The sequence below is a fragment of the Cynocephalus volans genome, chromosome 1 (assembly GCF_027409185.1).
Source record: "Cynocephalus volans isolate mCynVol1 chromosome 1, mCynVol1.pri, whole genome shotgun sequence".
NCBI lineage: Eukaryota > Metazoa > Chordata > Mammalia > Dermoptera > Cynocephalidae > Cynocephalus > Cynocephalus volans.
Genome location: NC_084460.1, coordinates 122,926,254 through 122,952,591, shown reverse-complemented (window position 1 = coordinate 122,952,591; position 26,338 = coordinate 122,926,254). Strand labels below are relative to the sequence as shown.

Sequence of the window (26,338 nt, the reverse complement as noted above, 5' to 3'; positions counted from 1 at the left end):
TAGAGTTTTGTCTTTTCCAGAATGTCATATAGTGGAAATCATACAGTATGTAGCCTTTTCAGACTCACTTTTTTCACTCTGCAATATGCATTTAAGATTCCTCCGTGGGTTTTTTTTTTGGTTTTTGGTTTTTTTGTGGCTTGATAGCTCATTTCTTTTTATCTCTGAATAATATTCTATTGTATGGAAATTTACCACAGTTTATTTATCCATTCACCTACTGAAGGACATTTTGGTTGCTTCCAAGTTTTGGCAATTATGAATAAAGCTATATTTGCTGTTACAAACATTCATGCACAGATTTTGTACATGTAAGTTTTCAACTCATTTGGGTAAATGCCCAGGAGCAGGATAGCTGGATCGTATGGGAATAGTATGTTTAGTTTTGTAAGAAACTGCTAGACTGTCTTCCAAAGTGGCTATACCATTTCGCATTCCCACCAGCAATGAATGAGCGTTCCTGTTGCTCCACCTCCTTGCCATTATTTGGTGAGTTTTTTTTCTTTCTTAAATACAGCTACATCACTGTTGATTTGTGCTGAGTATACTATCAACCAAAATCCCTCAGATGTTTTTACAGGATTTAGCTACTACGCCACATTCTTTTTCTCCCAAATTTGTGCAGTTAGTTATTCTTTGGACTTTTCTTCGTGCTCTTCCTTTCCTTTGGTGCCTCTCCCAGATGCCCTGGGGTTGGGGTCCCTTTCACTTATTAGGCACTCGCCTGATCTCACTGCTCTATGTATTGCCATTAAGGACTAACACTTGCAGCCTTCTCCAGAGGATTGCCTTTGGGAGACTGAAGGTGCCTCTCCTGGAGTTGCTGGGAGTTTGCGTTCATCTCCCAACCAGGATGACCCACAGACATGGAGGTACAAGAACTCAGCTCTCTTGCCTCTAGGTGGGACAAACACTGATGCAAATTGTGTACTGTAGAGCTCCTTAGGGGATCAGGCAGAAGCCAGGCTTAACTTAAAACCACATTTTAGCTTAGCTTCTTTCCCTTCCCCTTCTCTCTCTCTCTCTTTTTTTTTTTTTTGGCAGCTGGCTGATACAGGGATGGAACCCTGGACCTTGGTGTCATCAACTGAGCTAACCAGACAGCCCCTCTTCTTTATCTTCATCTCTCACTTCAGGCTGGTTTCTCATGAGGGCACAACCTTAACAAATTACTTGCACAAGAATCCCCATCTCAAGCTTTGTGAGGGACTCCGACCTAATTTTATTACTTTTTTTTATTATAACCCACAACTGTTTGACTATTATAGCTATTTCTTTTTAAAATGGTAATGACTTTATTTCTAATAGGTTATTTTGAATTGCTCATGCATTATTTTTTGAATTATTGAATCTCTAAGGCCAGACTTTTTTAGGAAAAAATTCACCTCTCCAATCCTATAATGAATATCAATGGGAACCAGAGTAATTTGACAAACAAAAATCACTGCAAAGTAGACATAAATGGGTCTATTCCATTAGGTAAGGATTACCTCCCTTGCATTCATGAATGTCACATCTTTCATTGAGCTGTTGACAGTGGTGCCAGTTTAGGAAGATAATCTGTATTTCAGAGTCTCATTAGTATCAGGATTTCTTTTTGTGCCAAGGGCGCCTTTTACTCTTTAAAATATCACAGTTTGACTTTGTGGGGATGATGCCTACCCTCTATTTTTTATTTTTTAGTGGTGGACACCTACGTGACCCAAAAGCTTGTCTTCAATGAAAAGCCCATTCCTGTGTTCCCATGTCATGTGTCTTTGGGCACAGCCTTGTATGGAAAGAGAAGCCCCCAAGAAAGTTGCTCGCACCATTCATGGTGGCCCTGGACCAGCACATATGGAAATTTGTGTGAAAAAGCATCACCTGATTAAAACGATAAATTATAAAATGGGAACATGTCACTATGAGGTAACATGGCCTCAAGTCAGTTGGAAGGGGTTAGAGGAAACACTCAGGTCTGCAGCCACCTAACTCACTGAAGAAGACTGAAAATCCATGTTATCAAGACCTGGAGAGAAGATGTTTCTAAAAAGTTCTCCCACATCATGTCTAAATAGCAAGTCAGCAAACTGGATATGAAGCCTCTGGAATGGGAGGACATCAAAAATAGCATAGAGGATGATAGGATTTTGACTGAGTCTGATATGTTCAAAGAGATGATCATATTAATAATTGGTTGTTTGAAGGATGCGAAAAGAAATGTAACATAATGAAAGACATTAAAAAAACAGCAACTAAAATATTAAAAAGAAAAAACAAAATTTGACAGAGAATGTGGCTGGTTCTTCTGGAAGGTTTTCTAGTACTCATATCAGTGCTTTGAAAGACTTACCCAAGGAATTCTCAGGGTGGGAGATCATTGATAATGTTTTCATCAAACATACCAGACTGCATGCAGGAGAGTGTGAAGTGAAGAATGAAATTCCTGAGCAAGTGAAAAGGACTGCTCAGAAGCCCATTCCCACAGTAGAGAGGGAAACATTCTCTAAGACAATTTTAAGCAAAGAAAATTCATATCCCCTTTGAGTTAGATCAGGCATGGAAAATAGGTTTGGTTTCATGGGTTACTTCTGATCAAATGATAGTTGTTGCTTGGAGCTCTATGTTGAAGAAGATTCTGAGACTGTATCTGGGTTAATTGAAAAAGAGTGCTGATACCAATTAGTAATGTCTGTCACAGGAGAAGGAGGGGTGACCTATGCTGTGTTTCTACCATTCATAGGTGTGAGGAGTACCATGAGGTAGATTGGCTCAGATTCTGTGAAGAGTGGAACTGAATCGTGAGTGAGGATACCAGACTCAAGTTGTGTCCTCCATTAGCTAATCATTTGACTCTGAGCACCTGACTTCATCCCTTTGCACACTGGTTTCCTTTTCAGGATAACAAAGTTTCTATACTGGATGATCTGTGATGACCTTTTAAATTCTAAAATTCTGCGACTAATTAATAGTCAAACTACAAGTGCATTATTGTGGAGGGTTCAAGGATGAGTCTTAGTTTAGCTTCCCCAAGAAGAGGACCTTGAGACAGGATTAAAGTACAAGTGATTTAATAGGGAAGTAAAAGACACTGATAGGGTGTGTTATCAAATCAGTTACTACTTAATCCTACTGGGGAAACTCATAGTGAATCCTATCTGGGAGGCAGGGTTGCTAGGATATTTTTACACCAACTCCTGTCAATCATTGGATGAGGGCCTGGGGGCGGGGTGTTAGTGTGGTTCAATTTACCTGCCCTTCCTCTCTGCTGTGCCAACAAGCAAAGTGGGCTTTGGCACTAAAGTCCCCAGGCAAGAAATACAGTTGGAAATATGTCCAGGGTGCACTTAAATAGTAAGGGTCGGGGATATGGACAGGGTATGCTACACTAAGATTCTTGGGGGAATAAGTGAAAGAGCTCCCTGGCATCTGGGCTATTAAAATACTATTGATACTCAGACTTTGTGATAATAAAGTATCTGCTTTCGAAGCTCAGAGCTGTTATGAGTTGACTTAGAGAAGTCTGTGAAATCTCATACTTATTTTCTGTTTGGACACCTATAAGGAAAATCTTCAGATAGGCATTGCTTAGTAATGCTTTACTGTTTTCTCCACAGTCAAGCGACGAGTTCAGCAAGAATGATTATCTTTCAAACAGAAATGTTCTAGCCTCAATCCAAACGAAAGAAGGTCTGAGCCTGGAGCTGATAAGTGGAGATGTTCTGTATTTCTGGGTAGGTAGTACAATGGGATCTTATTAATTGGTTCTGTGATTTAGCATCAAAGATTAAGATAATATAAATTTGAGAAGTTAAACCCACCTAAGGTTCTTGCAGAGATATACTTCTCATCCCTTATATTCTTTAACGTACATTCATGTGGATAGCTGCACGTTTAACCACAAACGAGGGTATGCAAATCCACTTCTTTTATTTCTCTATAATGGATCTTGATGTACTCTTAATCCACTTCTGTTTTTCTGTCCTGCTCCAATCAGCATTAATGGGGAAGACATATGTATACCACACTATAAAATCACCCTTCACAAACACACCCTATTGTTTCTGCCTGAGCACTTTCCAGAGACACAGGCAGAATGAGAGGAAGAAAGTTACCAGGATGGATGCTAAATGCTCAGCTTGGCTCCTACCTACTCCTCTCTTATCACTTCCTTTTCCTTGGAATCACCAATTTGCAGGAGATAAAGGCCCTATATTCCATCTACAGTTGACATCCATGATACCCAATCCTGGCTGCAGATCAGAATCATCTGGGGATCCCAGGCCTCAACCCTAGAAATCCTAATTTCAACTGGTCAGGTATATGATGCAGGCGACAGTTTTTGAAAGCATTCCAGGTGATTCCGTTATGCAGTGATGGCTGAGAATCCCGGGTCTGGACGCTTCTTCAGAATTCTATCGCCCCACCATTGTGACACTTGACTTTACCTTCAGATGGCACATATTCAGGACTAATGAAAGAGAATCCTACTGAGAAATTTGGAGATTCTTCTGGATTATGAGCCACTGAAGGTATTCTTTGCTATTGCTGCAGCTAATGAGATGGCAGAGGAGAGGCAGCCTTTCTTCCTGTTCTCTGGAGTAGAGTCCTTAGATTCCTTTGTCACATGGGTTCAGGACCCTGTCCTCAGATCAGCAGGTGGAATCTTATCATTTTGCCCAGAGTTTATCTGACTCACACTAATCAAACTCAAGAGATTTACTTATAAAACTGGAATTTTAATTATTTAATTTGCCATGAGAAAGATAATTGTCATGGCTATTGGTAATAGTGAGCTCTGCAACTATTATGAGAATACTTGGTGAGTATAATCAGAGCAGAAAAGAACTGGATGATATAAAAGTACAGCAAATTGTTTTTTCACGCTAGGAGTAGGCATAGTGTAGTGGTTAAGCAGACCAACTATAAAACCAGTTCTGACAGGGTTCAAATACCACTCCACTACTGACCAGCCATTGATCTTGGTCAGTGTCCCTCTTAGACTTCAGGGTTCTTATCTGTAAATATGGATGGATGATGATGATATCAGGGTTGTTGTGAAGTTTAGATAAAATAATTCTTATAAACATATTAGCCCCTACCTGGCATGGCACATAAGCCAATCTCAGGTCCTGAGATTATGCTAACTAACCTCATGTAAGACCTCATATAACCTCATATAAGACCTCATATGCTAATTAATATTATGTAAGTGGACCCAACAATGCCAATTATTAGAATGAGGAATGTAAGTATTATGTGGCCTAGAGACATAGACACCTTTTAATTTACAATGAAGAAGAGCTCCCCAAGGAACCAGAATATTCAAAATTCACATGATCAGAGCATTCTTCCCTTCCACCCCTCAGCCCCAGTCAAATTACCAGGGAATCAGAAGGTCACTGGTGAACACAAAATCTGAGTAAGAGGAGTTAGATGATTTGAATATATAACACTTATGACATCAGGCTATGACCCACATCTCACCAAAGGGACAGCCTCAACACAGACATTGGAGAACTCAATGCAACTGGACAGGCTAGAATAGACACTGGCTACCTTCACCTCATTGTCTGTCCTTTGTCTAGGCCTTCTTGGCTGATCAGGATTCCATTCAGACTGACCCATTCTTTCTTTAGGAATGTTATTGAATTCTAAACAATTGCTCTCAGTTCCTACCAGCCTAAAAGCAATTCTCTACTCTGTCTCTCTCAGTCTTTCCATGTTTTTGTCTCAGTCTGTCTCTGTCTCTTTATGTGTGTCTCTTTCACTCTCACTTCCCCTCTTTCTCCATCTCTCTTTATCATTCTTTGTCTCTGCCTCTCTCTCTGTCTCTGGTCTCTGTTTCATTCATTTTCATAGCTCTACTTGGACTCATTAGATGCTGATTTGACAGCATTTAATTAATTATATTACCTTAATTTCTAGGTTTTGGGAGTCACCTCATGACGTTGTCTAAGTACTAACAACAGATTGTAAACTCCTTTGACATATTAGCGTGAATGGCAAAACTTATCTTATGTACTACCCCGCAGTTAGCAAAGTCATAGGTGCTCAATTATTATTGATTGATTCAGTCTCTAACCAACTGTTGCTGTTTTCATTAAGGCTGATGTCATTGTCAACACTGTTCCCATGAATCTTCAGCTTGGAGGAGGACCACTATCTCAGGCTCTTTTGCAGAAAGCTGGTCCAATGCTCCAGAAAGAGTTAAATGCCGCCCAGCAGAGAAGAAAGGAGAAAGTGGGTAGCATATTCATGACAAGTGGCTGCCACCTGGACTGCAAAGCTGTGCTCCATGTTGTGGCTCCAGGCTGGGATAATGGAGCAGGGACTTCCTGGCAGGTAGAGAAAGCCCTTAGTTTCTCGCCTCATTTGATGGCTTTGGAAATCTCTTTCTGGTGTGGTGTAGATCTGTGGTTCTCAACTCATGAGATTTTGCCCCCAGGGGACATTTGGCTTGTTATAGCTGTTACTGGCATCTAGTGGGTGGAGACCAAGGATGCTGCTAAATATCCTACAATGCACACATCAGCCCCTACAACAAACAATTATATGGCCCAGTTTGAGAAACCCTGGTATTGATTGAACCCTGTCTATTTATTGAAATCTTTATTATATTCCATGGAAAGTCCATCACAACTACCAGTTATTTCAGAGTAATTGACCCTCAGAAGTAGTAACAATCATTGGGATTCTCAGGAGTGGTGTCTGAAGAGTAATGTAGTAACTTTCAATATAACAAAGACGTGCGGCTGGAGCTATGGCGAAGAGCCACAGAGAGCCAGTGCTCTTCTTTTGATAACTTAGTTCTCACCTCCACTCCCAGATTAACCTCCCAACTTTATTTTTTTCAGAATATAAAAAAGTAATACATGTTCATTGTAGAAAACACAGAAGAGTACAAAAAAGAAAATAAAAATCATCATTCAACCATATAGAGATAACTTTGGTTAACATTTTACTGTATTTCCTTCAAGTCAATTTTATGCATATTTATTTCTTAGTTGCGATTCTTTTCCAAACATTTTTTAATCTTGCTTTTTCTGTTTTTACTTAATGTAAACATTTCCCCATGTTGTTAAAAACTCTTCATAAACGTCACTTTTTGTTGCATTGAGGTACAATTGTTTATGCAACCATTCCCATACTGTTGGACCCTCCTCTCCTGAATGAGCTGGACTGTCTCTGGGAAGTCCTCTCCTCTCTTCTTCTTTTCCCTTCCTCACTCCCCAGGTGCTGACAAAGCCAACAATAACAGAGGAATCCTAGTCAGAATTGCTGGAACCACAGCTCTTTCTGTGTTCCATCAACTTGAGCCTCAACTTATGTAAATATACTTTGTGCATTTCAGATCATGGCAAATATAATCAAGACATGTTTGACAACTGTAGAACAGCTATCTTTCTCATCAATTACATTTCCCATGATTGGAACAGGAAATCTGCGGTTTCCCAAAGCTATTTTTGCTGAACTAATCCTTTCAGAAGTGTTCAAATTTAGTAGCAGTACATGGCTGAAAACCTTACAGGAAGTTCACTTTCTGGTACATACAGATGATGATGAAGGCCGTCAGGTATGGTACATATTTCTTGTGCCTATTGTGGCAAGTGAACCTAAGGGCCATCAGATGTCTTGGTAGATCTATAAATAACAGTGTTTTCTGTTTGCCAGTCCATAATTATTGGTTGGTGTTGGGGGATTGTCATATGACTTAACTGTAAGCTAACACTGATAACTCATACAATCCTTTCTATACAGTCAAGAGATAAGATAGTCTATAATAAATGAATTCTTAAAAAGAAATTAAAAGTTATTGGCATAAAAAATGGCCCCGACATTTTAACACTGACTGTATGAAAGCTAAGTCATGGCTCTATCTATAAGGGAAAGGTAGCATAAGAGAAGCCTCAAGAATTCCCTTTTTGAGATAGAATATACCAGTCTACACAAGTCTATGATGGTCTACAACTAGAAATACCAGTACCATATTCAGCAGTGGAGAAGCAGTCAAAGCACATTTACTAAGTACTTGACACTGGCATTATAATAACAATAAATCTAGGGTTGAATCTCGTTTTTGCCATTTAAAAGTTGGGTGGTAACCTCTCTTAATCTCAGTTTTATTGTCTAAAAAGAGCATGGTAACAATACCTTTCAGAGTTCTTATGAGGATTGCAAAAGAGAGGATATATTTGAAGTGTTTGGCATAGTGTCTAGCACATAGAAGCCTCAAAGCTGGTTGCAGTAGTTCTTATTACCTTATTAAGCTGACTTGAAGGGCTAATAGGCAATTGCTACAACTTACTAACATTAGCACTTAAAAAAAGACATCAAAGATAATTTTGTTTTCTAAGTTATCCTTAGCCATTTGGGATGGAAGTGTGGTCTTCCCAGAGATCCCCAGAAACAACTCAAAGTGTTGCATGTTGTACAACTGTCCCTCAGCACCCTGAGGGAACTGGTTCCAGGACCCCTAAGGATACCAAAATCCGCAAGTGCTCAAGTCCCTTATATAAAATGGCATAGTATTTGCATGTAACCTGTGCACATCTTCCCATACACTTTAGATCATCTCTAAGATTATTTATAATACCTAATACAATGAAAATGCAACAGAAATACTTATACTGTATTTTTAAATTTTTATTTTTTTTCCAAATATTTTTGATTGGTGGTTGGTTGAACCCATGGGTGTGAAACCCATGGATATGGAGGTCTGGCTGTAGTTTGTTAATGTATTTGCCCACAAATGCAAGAAAAAATAATAATAGTTAAAGGAATAACATTTACCCCAGAACTTTTCCTGTTTCTCCCCTCCCCCAGTGAATATAAAATATCCAGAGATATTATTTTTGCTCAAAGATAGACTGGGAAAAATTATTATTAGCAAAATTTTTATGATATCTAAAGCAGATAATCCAAGTGAAACCTATGACTCACTCTGTTAACCATTGCTCAGTTTTATTACTCACATGGCCAAAAAGCTTTTTCTCATTTCTAAACAAAATTTCAGCACATGAGGGTTTCTCATGTGGATTTTAATGATTTCATTCAGGAGGCTTTGACTAGACCTGGAAACGAAATGTATGTATTTGTTGTTAGTCAGGCCCAGGGTGCACTACCGGCTAATTGTGCTGAGGAATGCGGCTGCCCTGTCCTCCTCCCCCACTCTCCTGCACATTCTGCACTCCTCAACACATCAGACATAGGAGACCAGAAGTGTGGGGGTTCAAAAGATGAGGAATCATGTGACAGGGGTCACAAAAAAGGCATGTAACTTCCTGCAGAGCCAATATGATACCATTGTTTTTTTGTGATTCTTAAAACAGAAAAACAGATTCTTCTGTTTGCACAGGACTTTGTGGTCCCTAAATTAGTTGTTCACTAGGAGGGCTTCATAAAGGAGCCCTTACAAAACCTAACTCCCCCTCCATCAGGCTCCCTAACCCGGTTACAGCATTAGTTATACTAACTAAATAAAGTAAATCAACACTGATATTTATTGAGAAAATGTCTAGGTTGAACTGCAGTCCTTTAATTAAGAAGTCTCTGAGATAAAAGGAAACCTATGCATCGTTACTACTTGATGTCTGATGATCAATGCTCCAAAGAATTGGACTAATATTTCTAAAGAACATTGTTGTGGTCAGTAACTGTGTTTCTTTTTATTTCCAGGCATTTTTAGATGAATTCACTAGGTGGTCAAGAGGAAATCCCAACAAGGACAGGATTCTCCTGGCTGGAGATACCCAAGGTCTGGTAAAGCTGTTCTGCTAAGGAAATATTTTTCTTTGCTTAGTAGCTCTTCAGTGGTAGTTGAAGACCAATAGAAGGAGGCAAAGCTAATTGACCTGAAGAACAAATCAGTGATGGAAGAGGTGTTAGAGCATGTCCCCATTGTCTGGGCACACAAAGAACTAGTCACATTGATGTAAACCAAAGTATTGGTAATAAGGCCGGAGCTTCTAAGAAATGATCATCAAAAAATAACTATGATATGTATGGCACACTACACTTCACTGATTGCTTTCATATATGTTCTACTATTTAACCTATACGAGGGCCCCATGGCAGGTGGTTCTATGGCCACTGTATACATGTGAAGAGGGAGATCTGAAGAGTTTAAGGGATGAGTCAAAGTGGCACATCTTGGTTATAAAGCCTCAGAGTGTAGAGTGGACAGTAATAAGCCAACATGTTAGAGGTAATTTCCTCTGAGCAGCCTTTATATTGCTATCCCAGGGTTAAAAACAGCATCTCCCAAGATGTTGTCAGCATGAAATGAGAATTTGCTTTGCACTTTCCCCTTCTGCCTCTTTCCTTTTTCATGACACCACAGCAGCTTTTGCCACTAGACAGATTGGTCCAGTCAGATGTTTCTGCCTCTTCCTATTTAACTGAGAAAACATAGATACTCCTACTGCCACAGAGCATTACTTTCTAATTTTCTTTAAAAAGAAATCCCAGTGGTTTAACAGGCTAGGAGACATGATAATGCTTGGATTTATGTAGGGAAAAGAAAGAGGACTGGGAAGAGAATAGGGCCCCATGATGTTTGCTTTTCCTCCAGGAGCCAACTGTTCTTTACCCATTTTCTTTCTTTTCAGGTATCTCCGGGGCTGTCTCTAAGCCTTCGTTTACAACATATGAAATGAAAATTGGTGCCATTACTTTCCAGGTTGCTGCTGGAGATATCACCAAAGAAAAGGCAGATGTTATTGTAAACTCAACAACAAGGACATTTAACCTGAAATCAGGTACTTTTTTAAGCAATATACTCGTACTTGATTGTAACTATTAACATGTCTAATGTGTGGGAGGCTAATAGTGCCCTGAGTAGACAAAGAGTGTTGTAGAAAATATGTGGGTCCTGGACTTAGGAAGACCTGAATTTGAATCCCAGCTTTGTCACTCACTGTTGTGTGGCCTTGGACAAGTCACTTAACCTCTCTGAGCCTCAGTTTCTTTGCCTGCCAAATGCCTATTTCCCAGAGGAGGATGAGGGGAGGTTAGCTGACATAAAGGTGGGGTGTAACTGATGTGTTCTACTTAATCAGCATCAGCTCTCATCCCCTTTTTAACTCTGGACTATCAAAATTCCACACAGATAATTTAATAAGCTTTACATTCCTCTATTTTTACTTCCCCTTTTACGTAACTAAGTTGGCACTCAAATCTTACTTCCTGTAACTCTTCTCTTCTCTACATTATACTGACCCAGAAAAGAAACTCAACTACTTTGTCCTGAGTTTCCCTGAAATGTTCGGCCACACCTATTGCAGTAACACTTTTGAGCATGCCCTCCCCACATATGTCTATTTGTTTAGAACTTATATACATATACTCTTATACCAATATGTTTTGTATATTATTAAACAATGAATTTTAAATTAAAAGGATACGATAAAATGTAAATAGAAATGGAGGTTTAAATATTTTCTAAATTGCAAATTATGGAATTTACTATTCAGAAGTGAATCTAGAGAATATCCATTCAATTTATTGGTCATTCAGTTTTTTTAAATGAATGTCATTCAAAATGTAGACACAAAGAGCATTTGGTTATTTGAAACATGGTAAATGGAACATATGCATTTATCCCTGCCCCCTTTTGAAATTCCATGAAAGCAATAGTATAGTAAAAAGAAAGTTGGAGGGAAAACAATGAACAAGAGATAACATATTTTTATTTATTTTTTTATTATTTTTGTTGTTGTTGTTGTTGGTTTTTCGTGACAGGCACTCAGCCAGTGAGTGCACCCGTCATTCCTATATAGGATCCGAACCCGCGGCGGGAGTGTCGCGGCACTCCCAGCGCCGCACTCTACCGAGTGCGCCACAGGCTCGGCCCGAGATAACATATTTTTAGAAGATGGGGGACAGCTGGCTAGTGGTGGTAGCTGACATGGAATAAAGAAAACTTAGTATCTGTGGTAGAGAACAGCAGCCCCTAGAGACACGGGAATTGGAGGCGGCAGGTACCTGGGAAGGCAGGGACAAGTATAGAGATGAATACAGATTGGATGAAATTCTGTATCAGCAGCAATTAGACCTCTTGATTCTATCCCCCATCCTATGCAGAAGTAACTTTCCTTGCTCTTCCCTGTCCAGAGATGGGAGGTTTCTTATGTAGAGAAATGAAACAGAGAGATTCTGGACTTAGGGCACCAGGCACAGGTGAGATGAGGAGCTAGATGGAAAATAGTGTCTCAATGGAACAGTGAGTGTCCAGCCCCTGTCCTGGCATGGCTCCCGGAACAGCAGTAGCAGATACTGCCTGCTCCCCTTATGCTGAAGCCCCTCACTCACAATCCTCCTCACATAGAACTTCTAAGCTCACTCTTAAGTATGAATGGACTAGCGAAGGTCACTTGACATCTGTGAAAAGTTTCCACCACAACAAAGGCAGAGACCAGAACAACAAACTGAAAAAAGGAATTTTGTAAAAAGAGATGATTCACAACACACACACATAATCAAAGATACATAGATATAGTTATATGTCTCCTCATATTGATAAAATAACTAATCTAAATTCAATATATTTCTGTGTGCCAGGTTCTATGCTAAGCATTTTTCATCCATTATCTCTTTTAATGTTCAGATAACCCTGTGAGGGAAATACTGTGTTAGCCTCTGTGTAACATATTAAGTACTAAATCGTGGAGTCATTTCCAACCCAGTCTGTCCAAATGCAAAGTCCATGTTTTTAATAGCCATTCAACCCAGCTGTCAATAGATGTGACCAAAGTGGTGCAACTACAACATTGATTGGAAAAGCCGTTGGACTGAAGCCAGCTAGCTCTCTAATTGTAGGGGGGAATCAAAGAACTTAAGGAAAATGCTTGATTTTATTATGGTTTTGCGATCCATGTCTCTCATTAGTATTAGAACTTTTATTTTCATATTTTTTCATTCATTTTTATCAAATAATAAGTGTAGAATGCAAAATATTTCAAATAACTGCAAAAGTATCCCTATACAAATAGAGAAGATAAAGCTGCAGGCACTGGACTTTCAGCTATTGGCAGCACCATCGTGCTGCAGATCAGCTTGTTTATCCATCAGCCACTGGATGAAGGTTGCTATGGAAAAAGCAGTTTGCAAGGGAAGGGGGGCCAATGGATTTTGTACGAATGGGTGAGTTGAACAAAAGTCTAATATGTAAAAGCTACAATGGCTTATCGAATTTTAACTGATGCTTTTTTGCCATTAACATGTCTTATTTAGGTGTGTCAAAAGCAATTTTAGAAGGTGCTGGACCAGCTGTGGAAAATGAATGTGCCGTACTAGGTATGGTCACATTACTTAGTTTACAAACTGTTGAAAATTAGAGGGCTGAGAATACTGTGAGAAGGCCTGTGGGAGGACTTGGGGTGGGGTAAGTACGAGCACTTTGGAAGACGGTTGGTTCACTAGGAGAGCAGGCACAGGTGGTGGGATTTGGTGGCTGTTGGGGAGAGGTCCTTTACTCACCAGCTCATCTGTCCCTTCCTTCCTAAGTAGTAAAAAGAACCCAGGCCTGGGTCCTAATAATCCAGGCTCCAGCATTTACTGAACAATCCCAGGCAAGTCATCTGTCTTCTAAGAGCCTTACATCTCTTACGGATGTAAGATGTTTCTGCTGATAAGGAGAATGGTAATGGCCATCCCACCGGTGGTTGGGAGGATCAGAAGGAACAGTGAATATGAAAAGTTTTGTCAAGTGCTGTACAAGTATCTTTCACTTTCCCCAATCTTGTTCCACTTCTTATAGCATATCTTCATATAGCTGACTTCTATTCATTTTATGAATGAATGTGGAGCCTGAGTGGGGAACCTAAGAAGTGATTATAAACTATCTGTCCTTCAAAACTAGAACTCATCCCACAGAGAGAAGGGTAGACAATCAGCTATGAGTCTGCCTTGAAAAAGTCATAGTGCATCACATTTGATAATATTCCCACCACTGGCTTGGCACAGTGCCTGAAACTCCCACCTTAAGAGCTGTCCTCTGATTAAGACATTTTCTGTGGAGTGAATAAATTTCCAGAGGGAGGACAGAGGAATGTAATACTTGCCCACCAACATGAGAACATTAGCAGGGATTTGTGCTCTGGAAGAGCTAGCTGTACCTTGGAAGGCAGAAGCAGAGAATGAAGCTCAGGCTGGGCAAACTGGAAAAGCCTTAAGAGGCTGCCTGGAGGGGAGATTGGGTGGAACACCAAGGTCCCCAGGGAGTGCCTGGGCCCTGGGTGCTCCCAAGGAGGGCAGGGAGGGGTGGGCAGGGAGCCACTCTCCTCCTCCTCCTCCACTTTGCTGGACTCAGCCTTACTCAGAGCAGTCTGAACCGAAAGGGCAGTGCCTCAAAATGACCCTGGTAATTTCCATGTGCTCAAGACCTCTCAGGGTCCTGAGGGAGGGAGAAGTTTTCATCCTCTCATTCCTCCACACCACAGAGAACATTGCTTTTATCTCCTTGAAGAATTGATCTAGCTGAATGGGCATATAAATTGCCCTCTTGGGACAGTGGAGTGGGGGTTAAGCTCTCTGGAGACTGGCTGCTTGGGTTCAAGTCCTGGCCAATCTTGGGCTACTGACCTTTCCTCTCTGTGGCTCTGTTTAATCTGTGAAATGGAGAAAACAGTACCTACCTCATAGGCTTATTTTGAGGATTGGGTGGAATAATGCAGATAGAGTGCTTTTGAATAGCACCCAAAATATTCAACAATGTATTTGTTGAGTTAAAGAATTCTGATTGTGGAGAAAATGAGCCTGTCACAGTCCCAGTGAATGAAACCAGGAGGAGCAGGGGAGGCTGGACTTCACGGCTCTCTCTGGTGTCAGCGATTTTCATTTCTCGGTAATCCAAGTGTTGCTTCCCATGTCTAATGTGCTATGTGTTTGTCTTTCTTCCTTTTTCAGCTGCACAGCCTCACAGAGATTTTATAATTACACAAGGTGGATACTTAATGTGCAAAATAATAATTCATGTTCTTGGGGGAAACGATGTCAGGGAAACAGTCTCCAGTGTTCTAGAAGAGTGTGAACAGAGGAAGTACTCATCTGTTTCCCTTCCAGCCATTGGAACAGGTTTGCAGCCTCTCATCACTATGAAACTCTGAGTGCTCCAGATTCATTTAGACTCACTCTCACTCTGAATGTAATCAGTGCTAAGTCCATCTAGAGGCAGCACCCGTGATGTAAATCAGAGAGAGCAACCATCTGGGGGGCCCAAGCCTCTTTCGTCTTTCTTTATTTTATGTTCCCTAAGTAACTTTCCATGTTTGGTCCTTAACTTCATCACTTTCTCACTCTTCATTTTTTTTTTTTTTTCCTTTAGTGGGGATTCATCTGCTCTCATTGTACCCATTACCATTTCTACACTGACTCCCAAATCAGCATTTCTCACCCTCCCCAGGATCTGCTCTAGGAGAGTTCTTTGTTACCAGAAACCTCATTACATCAAAATGCAAAGTCATCATCCTGCCTTGCAAACAGACACCCCTCTTGAGTTCTCCAGTTTTCTGGTTTCCTCCTTCTGTAGTGCCATGATGCACCCAGCTGCCGTGGCCTGCCACCCCTGCATCTTTGTGTCCCCAGACCCCTACGGTTTCCAAACCCTTTATATCTCCGCCATCTGGTTTACTGCAGTGTCACCCAGACAGCCCTTCATTCATGCATTTATAAAACAGAAATGCTGTTACCCAGGCCCTGCATGAGGCACTAGGGATAAAATCTTGAGTAAGATGCAGTCATCACCCTTCAGCAACAAACTCGGGTTTATCCTGCTTGCAGTTTCTAGGAACACTTTCCTCCTATCTCTATCATATCATACAATAATTTGCTCTTCTTAGTTGAAGATGAAGCTCTGACCCGCTCCCTGTTTCATTCATACCCATGTGACCTGTCACTGTCATGGAAGTGAGGGCTTCTCATTTAGGAAGTCAGGGGCTGGGCAGTAGCCTGCAGCCACAGGTTACTATTAATCTAAGAGGTTCTTTTAGCAATTAAAGTCCTGAACTTAGAGCCACTGTTATGATCTTAGCTCGACTTGCAGACTTTCTTTTACTCCCCAGATTAAAACTGAATGCTTCTGCCAGATATCCCAGGCTCTTCTTGCATGAGGCCCAGGCCACCCATTCAACATTTGCAGCACAGCCTTCCTGGCTTCCCTATTGCCCTCATTACCATATGCATTAGTCTATTTTCTGTTACTTATAACACAATACCTGAAACTGGGTAATTTATAAAGAAACAGAATTTATTGCTTACGGTTTTGGAGTCTGAGAAGTCCAAGGCCCAAGGGGCACATCTGATGAGGGCCTTCTTGGTAGGGACTTTCTAGAGTCCCGAGGCAATTTACAGTATCACACGGCGAGGAGGGAAAGAGTCCTATTGAGCTTCGTCCTCTCCTCCTTACAAAGCCACCAGTCTGCTCCTATGATAACCCTTTCATTCATTAAATCATTAATCCATGAATGGATTAATCCATTCATGAGGGCATAACCCTCATGATTCAATCACCCTCTTAAAGGCTCCACCTTTCAAATACCACAGTAGGATTTCCCACCCTCTTAATACTTTTACAATGGGGACATGAGATTTGGAGGGGACATTCTAACCACAGAATCACCTATAAACTTTTTGTCACACTTCTTGCTGCTTTTGTTCATGTTATTCTTCCCATCAGGATTCTCTCCTACCACCACCATCTGCCAAATTACAGTCCTCACAGACCCTAGTTGATTTGTTCCCATCACCCAGAGCAAGCACTCTGCTACTTGGCACTGGGAAAATACAGTGGAGTAAGCCCTGGCCCCTCAAAGAGCTTATGATTTAGTAACAGATGCAAGGCTGGTAACCAAGAGGGACACACAAAGTGAAGCCACAGATGTAGGTGTGATAATCAGCCACATAGTGGGAAGGGTTGCAAGTGGGTGGTGGAATGAGCTCATCAGGGGACCATACAGGAAGGGAGAGAAGAGCACTAAGGCCAGAACAGTGAAAAGTGCCTACAGGTAGACAGTGGGTGAAAAAGGGTGGAAACATCGGCAAAAGAACCATCAGATTCTCACAGGCATTGGAGAAGGAGTGTAAGTCCAAAGTCCCAGAGGAGGAAGTAGGAGGCCATGAAATACTCGTGTCTTGCCTCATCCATTATGAATGCACTGTGAGATGCTCAAAAGAGAAGGATCAGATCTCCTGCATCTCTTCTCTGCTCCATGTTGAGTGCAGAATCATTGCCCATTAAATGTTGTTGAATGAATGATTCAACAGGTGATTTTGATGAGGCCTACAGAGCTGCTTATGTACATTCTCTTCCCCATTGATTTCAATGGATGACATTTGTGTGGCAATTTATATTCTCAAAGTATTTCCCATATAGTATCTATTTTGAGCATCACAAAACTCCCATGAAGTTGCTGGAACAGTTACATTAGCTGTAGTAGTAATGTTAATAATTGCTAAGATTTATTGAGTGCTTATTATGTGTTCTAAGTGCTTCGTGAGGAAAATCCCATTTATTCCTCACGGCAACCTCATGTAGGATGATCAACTCAGTCAAATTTTCCCGGGACTTGCTTCGTTTTCACGTTGAAAGTCCTGTGTCTTGGGCACCTCTCTGTCCCAGGCAAGCTCAGAGGGTTGGTCACTGTAACTATGACACAGACACTACTAGCAAAGGCAAGTTTATTGTGAAGATAATGAGGCTTGAGTGACTGGGCTTCACTTGCATAGGCTTCTTCAAAGGCCCCGAGAGGAGGCTGAATAACATCCTCTCACGGTTATATGATTTGGTAAAACTTCAGAAGTAAGATACGTTATCCACCAGGGGTGAAGACCACTTCGTGTTCCCATTTTGACTTCTCAGACTTCTCAGACTTCCCCTTACACAGGGTGATGTTGGAGTAGCTGCAAACATTTTTGGGAAACAACTAAGGAAAGTTGCCTTGGGAATATAATTTTCAGCATTTTAAAACATATACTTTGTTGTGATTTATGATTCCAAATACTCATTTTGTACATAATTTTATATGTATAATTTTGTATTCTTTTTCTGAGATGGATAGATTTCAAGCCCTACAAAACCTGGGCCCATCCCTGACTATTAGTTTCCCCATTTTGCATATGAAGAACTTGAGGAATTAAAGTAGTTGTCCATATTAATCAGAATAGAGGAATGTTTGTGGCTTGGACAATATTCATGATTTTGTCTGTGATTAGACATGATTATGAAGTGGTCTTGCTTCTGTCTTAATTCATCATGGTCACAGGTTACATTGATGATGTCCTATGAAATTGTTTGTGTTCAGCCAGAGAACACCAAGACCTAGCTGTGGTGCCAGGTCAGTTCCTGGCTGTCAGGGGCTTTCCTGTTCCTCAGCACCAAAAACTGCATTTGCCATACCTCATCACATTATTAACACCAGCTGAAACTTCTTTTTGTCACTTAAAAAAAAATTTTTTTTTTCAGGAAATGCCAGAAAAAACCCAGTCATAGTTGCTGATAACATAATCGATGCTATTGTAGACTTCGCATGGAAACATTCCACCCCATCATTAAAAACCATTAAAGTTGTCATCTTTCTATCTGAGCTGCTAAATGTGTTCTATGACAGCATGAGAAAAAGAGACACCTCCGTATCACCTACCATTCAGTCCACATTCTCCGAGACTGCATGTAAGATGTTCATTTTTTAAAATCACGTGGCTGTCTCTGATATCATTTACAAAATGTTTAGATGTGAGCTCACTGGGTTTATAATTTTCCATCCGTTTTAGGCTTTCCAGACTACTTCCTATGATACATGGGGAAAGTACAAGAATTAGGGAACACGGCCTCCTGTCAACTGAATATTTTTCTGAGAGGCAAAATCATGCCTGGGATATGGGAATAGCAAATGAACAGGAAGAGAATAGAAAAAGTAAGGAAGCAGAAAGAGGGTAGTGGGCTTTGAAAATTCTAGCCAGTGGTCTCATTATTTACTTATAGATTGGTGTCAATCCTCGGTGCCCCTTGTTGCTATGAACTAGCTGATCAATACTGGTTTATTGATTACCCACCTACGGACAGTTTAGCTTGGGAATAGAAGCGGATGCAGGAAGGGAGTGGCCAGGGCCATCTGGTTGTACTGTGTCACAAGCAGAAAGATAGAGTCCCGCTGTGTTTGAGCATCTGTGTTGACCTGTTCCTCTGGTCTAGCTTTCCCCCATCTTGTGGCTTCTGCACTGCTGAGAAAATATCTAGAAATGTAACTCCACTTGCAATCACTGTTTTCACCTGCTTTCACTGCCCTGTGAAGCACGGTGAGTTTCGCTAGTGATGAGACATACATGTCATCAGCTACTCCCTAAACTCCCTAAATTTGTCAACAGACAAATTGTTGTCTGCTGCTGTCAGTAGGACTTCCAGTTCTATGTTTATTTCCTGACAACTGTTTTCCTCAGTGTGCATACAACACAGTACATGTAAGTGCTACACACACATAAGATGAATAAAAGTGAAAATAATAGTTGGATCTGTTAAGGCTCCCGCAGTAGCAAGTAACAGAAAATTTAATTTAAACTGGCTTAAGTGAAAAATGAAATTCATTGACTCATTTTACTATACACTCCAGGCATTCCTGGCTTCAGATAGAGTTCGATCCAGGTGCTCATATGATATCCTCTGGACCCTGACTGTTCATCTCTCACTCTCTTCTCGGCTGTGTTTTCTTTTTCCTCAGGGTTCACATGATGGAAGATGGTTCCTAGCAGCTTCAGACCCATATCTTTCCATGGTCAGGTCGAACAGAAAAGAGAGTATCCAGTATCATCAGGAAATAATGCCTGGAAACAGAGTGCTCATATGAGCCCTGAAATTCCTTGTGATTGGACCAGCTTAGCTCATCATGGCAGGAGGGACCTAGAATTACACAAGTTTGCCAAGCCAGAGTCACATGCTCCATGCCTGGATTAGAGGAAGCCACTATATGAAGCAATAGGGGACAACCGTTCTGAAAGGAAATTCAGAATGCTTTTTCCAAAAGAAGGAGTAAAGGATGCCAGGCAGTTAAAATAATACATACCCACTATAATATCTAGGGATAAAGTTTGTTTGCCCACTTAAACAAATTTTAGTAAGAATTTATCCTATGGACTTCTTTTAAATAGAACTTAAAGAGGATAGCTTTGAGTTTCATTTGGGCAAATGATACACAATTACTTTTCAAATTTATGTTAAAGCTATTTATTGAGTCATAGAGCATTTACTGAGCACCAACTGTATATCAGAGACTAGAGATATAGATTTGGGAAGTCATGTGAGTGGGTGGGAGTTGAAGCCATTATGTGTGAATTGGCTTATCCAAGGAGAGTGTAAAGGGTGAGGAGAGGGAAGACTAAGGGCAGAGCAGGGTTCTTGGTTTTTGATCCCTCCTCCTCAGGTGGAGAGGAGCCTGGCAGAGTGCACAAGGAGAGGTGAAGGAGAGCATTTATGCTGAGCACCAGGAATGGGAAATTGAAATGACACTTACCTTTTAAAAGAGATATATGGGAAAATGGCTCAAGAAAGGTAGCTATCATGTTATCTTCCACGAACCTCTGAGCTGCAAGTCAAGATTCTGTTCCTTACTTTGATGTGACCTTCCATGTGATATTGGATGAGTGAGTGTTCACCTTCCCCGGGACTCAGTTTTCTCATCTCTAAATTGTCTAGCCAGGGTCACCTTTTGTACACAGGCAGACCAGGTAGCACAGTCTGATGTGGCTTTAGGGTGTGATTTAAAAGTCTTTCCTTCCTCTCAAGAAAATACCTTTGGCTTTATGCTTTACTCCCTTTTGAAACACAAATACCTCTATAGAAAATATCAAACAATCGGTTTTTAAGAATAATACCCATGTGTGTATAAAGGACTTGGCATTCCCTACAGTGCTTTCAGACCCTTTATTGTATTTTAACCTTGTAACAATTCCATGAGGTGGTATATAGAGAAATCTTATAATTACCATTTCACGGAAGAGAAAATGAAAACTACTCACTCAGAGGTGATATGACTTGTCAATGTCATGTGGCTGGTCACAGGTTGAGGTCGATTGGGTCTGTGATTCCAAGTCCTGATAGCTTTCTGTTCTCCAACTCATGGCATGAAAAGAACAGAGGACCGGAAGAAAAATTTCACTTCCTTCCTTCCCAGACTTGGCTGCTATATGCAGAGGAAAGGAAGTAGCCAACCCAAAAGGACCCTAAGGACCAGGAAGGATCAGGCGAAAAGATCCTGAAGGAGAAGGACAATGAGGGGAAGGAAAGAACATAATTTGCAGAAACGACACACCCTTCCTTTTGGTGGGAGACTTATCCAGAAAAACTCTTTTAAAATGGAATTTGAAAAGAGCTTACTGATGAAGGTTACATGCCTCCCTGTGTCACCAGAACTTACCAGGGACAGACTTGCTAAATGGGAAGACAGTGCTCAGGATCCCTCTCTCAGGCCTGGTAGATCTTTCACTGAAAATTAGAAAATGGTGGCTTTGTCTGTAAGGAAGAAATCCTGTGGTACGTGGCATTTTCTTCTCAATGCAATCTGTCCATATTTCTACTACTCATGCTATTTTACAAGTGGATGTCTAGCTTCAGTGTTTTAGTGGTTCCTGGAAGTCATGGGAAAGCAAAGGAAAACTGGGTGTGATCACGTTACGTGTAAGCATTCTCTTAGCATGTCTGCTATTTTCTTTATATGGTGCTTTCTCTACTTAGTATAGACGATGAGGTACAGAACAATGTGCTTTAAATATCTTTAGCAGGGTAATTAATCAAGTTTTAAAGAAAAAATAACCACATTAAATAAAACCGATGAAAGGCAAACATCAATAAATCGGTATTCACGTTTACATATCAGTTTCTTATGGAAAATTATAATTTCAAGCTACAGCGAATCTACGTTTATTTAAATATTTTAGCGAGACCAGTAATATCCAAGGGTACTTCGAAAAGTTCATGGGAAGATTCGAAGTATCTTTTAATTCTATTTTTCCACAAACTTTTTGAAGTACCTCATATTATGTGTCACATTGGGTCAGACTGTTCATTTCATCTTACTCAGTTGAGGATAATAAAAGAAGCAACTGTGAAACGTGTAGCTTCTATTATTTCAAAGCCCAGGACTAGGTGAATGAGAAACAAGAGCATAGAAATTGTCCTGATTTTCAGAGGTCCCTGAAAATGGATATTGTGTTTTCACCAGATTCTCACTTTCCAGATAATATTCCTGAATACTGGACTGACATGAATCATCAGCTGTCTTGCGTGGTCCAACTACAACCTGGACAATCAGAATATGACACTGTAAAGGACAAGTTCAATCAGACTTGTTCTTTCTACACAATAGAGAAGGTAATACTGTGTTAAAATTTTACTGTTTTAAAATGTTGAGGAAAAACATGGGCCGGCCCGTGGCTCACTTGGGAGAGTGTGGTGCTGATAACACCAAGGCCATGGGTTCAGATCGCTATATAGGGATGGCTGGTTTGCTCACTAGGGAGAGCGTGGTGCTGACAACACCAAGTCAAGGGTTAAGATCCCCTTACCGGTCATCTTTTAAAAAGAAAAAAGAAAAACATGAAAGCCATCGTTTTTTTTTATAACACTCTCCCTTTCTTTGTCACTTACTATGTTTATGTTAACTGGAATTAGACTTAAGCTCCATAGACTTCAGATCCCATGGTTCCTTCATTAGCAGTAAGGAAGGAGAGTCCCAAAAGTCACATGGATATGTTAGGACATTTTAAGTTACAATTCACAAACATACTCACTCAGACTGGTTAAACAAGATTAAATGTATTGGAAATTAATGGGAAGTCCAGAAGTAGGATGGGCCTGGGAGCAGTTTGATCCAGTGGTTTGATGATGTCATGATCCAGTTTCTCTGGCTTTGCTGTCCATAATGTCAGGTTCATCTTGAGGCCTGGACTCCCCTCGTGGTGTGGAATGGCCACTGGCGGCAATCAGGGGGTCCCTGCTTCTTCATTCACATTCCCCAGGAGAGAAACCGTTCTGGCCTACAGCTACTAAGAGTCCTGAGCTTTGTGTTGAATAGAACACTTCAACTATCTCTGTGTCTAAGGAATGCCATGCGCTGATTAGCTTGGGCCTGGATAGTCAGATCCCTCATTTTGTGGTCTCATATTGAGATCCTGATCGATTTAACCCAATTAAGCTTCACCCTATAACTGTAAGCAGTTCCATTGAAACCAGAAGTTGCTGCACAATGGGGATGGTGGAATGCATGTTCAGGAGATTTGCACGATGGCCACTGTGCTGCATAAAATTATTAGTCAAGTATAGGAGTTTATCAGAAGGTCATTATCATAGCGTGTACATCAGAGCAGGGTGTGGCATCTTCTGTAGGTCTGTGTGCTTACAGTATAGCACATACAGAGTTGTACTTTGATAACCTTTCACATGCCCAACTCCCCCACAGACAGCTTCTTAAGGCAGGAGTCGTATCTTCTGAATCTCTGCATTCCTAGTACCTAGCACAGTGAGAACCAGAGGAGAGAGACATCCTGCAGAAAGAGAGGGGGAGATGCTTCTTGGTGTGAGAAGCTGTGGAGAGAACGAGGACAGCAAGAACCTGGCTGTAATGGTGTCTGCCCCATATCTGCAACTTCCTTGGCTCTTCGCCTTCTATCCCACCCATTTTGAAAAACCCCCAACTTTGGATTAACCCCATAAGTTACTTCCTGTCCTGCTGCTCCTGGATGAAACCCTCTCTGATGCGTGCTCCTCGGCTGCAGCTGGACCCTCCAGGCTGCCTGGAACCCTTCACCGCTTCCTCCGGCCGCCTCCCTCACTCATTCCCCATGCCAAACCTTCCTCACGTTCCTTGGCACGCCATCACTCTCAGCAAACCATCTTCCCTCCCGCTTTCATCACGTGGCTTCTCCTCCACACCTGCGCCAGGTACCCACTGCATTCCTCTTGAACCTCCCTTCTTCCTGTGTCTCTAGGACAGCATTCCGTCACATTTCCTCCTCCCTGCCCAGACACAGATTACCTGGAGCCCTTTCTTACGCTTCCGCAGCTCCGCGTGTGTTCTCCTAACCCGTTGTCACCACTCTGAGGGGTCGTCACGTGGCTCCTTATCTCTCTCCCGCGTTAGACAGAAAGTTTCATGAGGGCAGAGACCCGACACAGCACTTGATTCACAGTGGACGTTCAATAGATGATTACTGAGTGCGTGTTAACTTCATTCCCTAGAAGGAAGGAGAACCAGTAGAGAGTCATATCTTGAAAAGAAGTTAAAGAAGGACGGAGTTTCAAGGGGAGGATGATTCACAATTTGAAATGCTATTGAGAGGTCTAGAAAGAAATCGTCATCAGATCAGGCCCTTATGAGGTGATTTGTGACCCAAATTGGAGCAATGCAGAAAGCGTGGTTACTGGGAGAAGCCACATGGAATGGGTTTGGAGATGGGAAGGAGCTACGGAAATCGCTATGGGATGATGCCAATCTCTGAGGAGGAGTGTGCCTGTCGGTGAATTGCCAGGAATTCCAGGGAATATATACAAGTGAACATCTTGATATAAACTGTAAGTTCTGTATATAAAATGGATACTGACAAACATTATTACGAAGTATAGATACTTATAGACACTTTTAGGCTTTTCCTAAAGGCAGAAAGCTACCCAATCTCTGAATTTGCTGTTCACGTGTATTTTCTTCTCCTTTTCCTTCTCCTCTCCCCACCTTCTCCTCCTCTTCACATTATTTATTTATTTTTATTTTTTATTCTTTTAAAAGATGACTGGTAAGGGTATCCTAACCCTTGACTTGGTGTTGTCAGCACCGGCCATCCCTATATGGGATCCGAACCCGTGGCCTTGGTGTCATCAGCACCACACTCTCTCGAGTGAGCCACGGGCCAGCCCTTCATAATATTTATTTAAAAATCCACAACAGGTAAGATATACTGAGCTCTAAGGTCATTTCCAGAATATTCTGCCTTTTGTCATTTGCAGATTGAAAGGATACAGAACGTATTTCTCTGGCAGAGCTACCAGATAAAGAAAAAACACATGGACATCAAGAATGGCCATACAAATAATGAGAGACTCCTCTTCCACGGGACAGATGCAGACTCAGTGCCACACGTCAATCAGCATGGCTTTAACCGCAGTTATGCTGGGAAGAACGGTAAGGAAGCCGGTAATCTGGCTGATCACAGTGAGGTGAACGGCAGTTCTAGTGCTGACCGTTCACACCCAGGCAGTGCAGAACCATAGATGGCAGCCACAGTGTCATCGTCAGGATAGGGCTCACTGTGTTTCACCCTAAAGGAGACTGACAGCCTTCTGAGGGAAAATGAAGTGAATTTTAGAAATGATGAAAAGTGGCTTTGGTGGGCAGGAACTGCATTTTTATAAAAGATTTGTCAGAGTAGGCATGGTTCTACATACTGTGTGCTTTTATATACTTAAGGCTTTTGTGTTTCACTTTACAGCCGTATCTTTTGGAAAAGGAACGTATTTTGCTGTTGATCCCAGTTATTCTGCTAGCGATGCATACTCCAAACCAGATGGCAGTGGGAGAAAGCATATGTATGTTGCGCGAGTACTTACTGGAGTCTACGCACAAGGACATGCAGAGTTAGTTACCCCTCCACCAAAGAATCCTCAGAACCCCACAGATCTGTTTGACTCTGTCACAGACAATACACAATATCCAAGGCTATTTGTGGTATTCTTTGATAATCAGGCTTACCCAGAATATATCATAACTTTCAGATATTGACTTTTTTTTAATATCAGAGATGATTTAGTCATCTGTTTATAAGAACAATTTATAGTTTTTATCTTTGCCTTTGTCTTGTTATGCAGATAAAAGTTTCCCTTTTTGGTGCTCAAATGCTGACAGTCACCTTCTAGAAATGCTCTACTGCTGCAATTTGTAGCATACCTCTATTCTGAGCAAATTGATGGGTGGAAGCTGAGAAATGTAAATACCACAGTTATAGCTACATCTGTCTACAGATGCCACATCTATAGTAGGATAAAAGCACATTCTTTTCTATCAGAAAAAAATAAGGTGCATCACGTTACAACCAAGATGACATTGTTCTTACTGGACCATGTTAACACATCAAACTGTGGTGGGTTAAACTATGCTATCAAGTGGAGACGCTACTGTTTTGCAACTGCAACAGCTGGGGATTTTGCTTCCTTAAGAAACACTTACTTGCCAAGAGCTAAGCCGGAATGACCGAATCACAGAATATTACCTCAAATCTGTTGTGTTACAAATCAGGTAAAAATGTTCTGTATTGTTATCTAGTCCTACATTAAAAAATTACCCCAGCATATAATGGCTTAATCTTACACAGTCTTTGTGGACCA

The 26,338-nt window shown here is 41.1% G+C and overlaps 1 protein-coding gene across 1 annotated transcript in view; it reads left to right on the top strand.

Moving 5' to 3' along the window:
• Positions 1 to 25,736, top strand: part of PARP15 (poly(ADP-ribose) polymerase family member 15) — a 42,921-nt gene extending 17,185 nt beyond the window's left edge. Inside the window, exons 2-12 of the mRNA XM_063109316.1 lie at positions 3,597 to 3,713; positions 6,088 to 6,324; positions 7,334 to 7,555; positions 9,658 to 9,736; positions 10,590 to 10,739; positions 13,213 to 13,275; positions 14,887 to 15,054; positions 18,440 to 18,646; positions 22,203 to 22,336; positions 24,965 to 25,139; positions 25,447 to 25,736. Coding sequence (XP_062965386.1) covers positions 3,597 to 3,713; positions 6,088 to 6,324; positions 7,334 to 7,555; positions 9,658 to 9,736; positions 10,590 to 10,739; positions 13,213 to 13,275; positions 14,887 to 15,054; positions 18,440 to 18,646; positions 22,203 to 22,336; positions 24,965 to 25,139; positions 25,447 to 25,736 — 1,842 coding nt within the window. The remainder of the gene's footprint in view (positions 1 to 3,596; positions 3,714 to 6,087; positions 6,325 to 7,333; positions 7,556 to 9,657; positions 9,737 to 10,589; positions 10,740 to 13,212; positions 13,276 to 14,886; positions 15,055 to 18,439; positions 18,647 to 22,202; positions 22,337 to 24,964; positions 25,140 to 25,446) is intronic.
• Positions 25,737 to 26,338: the final 602 nt, after the last annotated feature.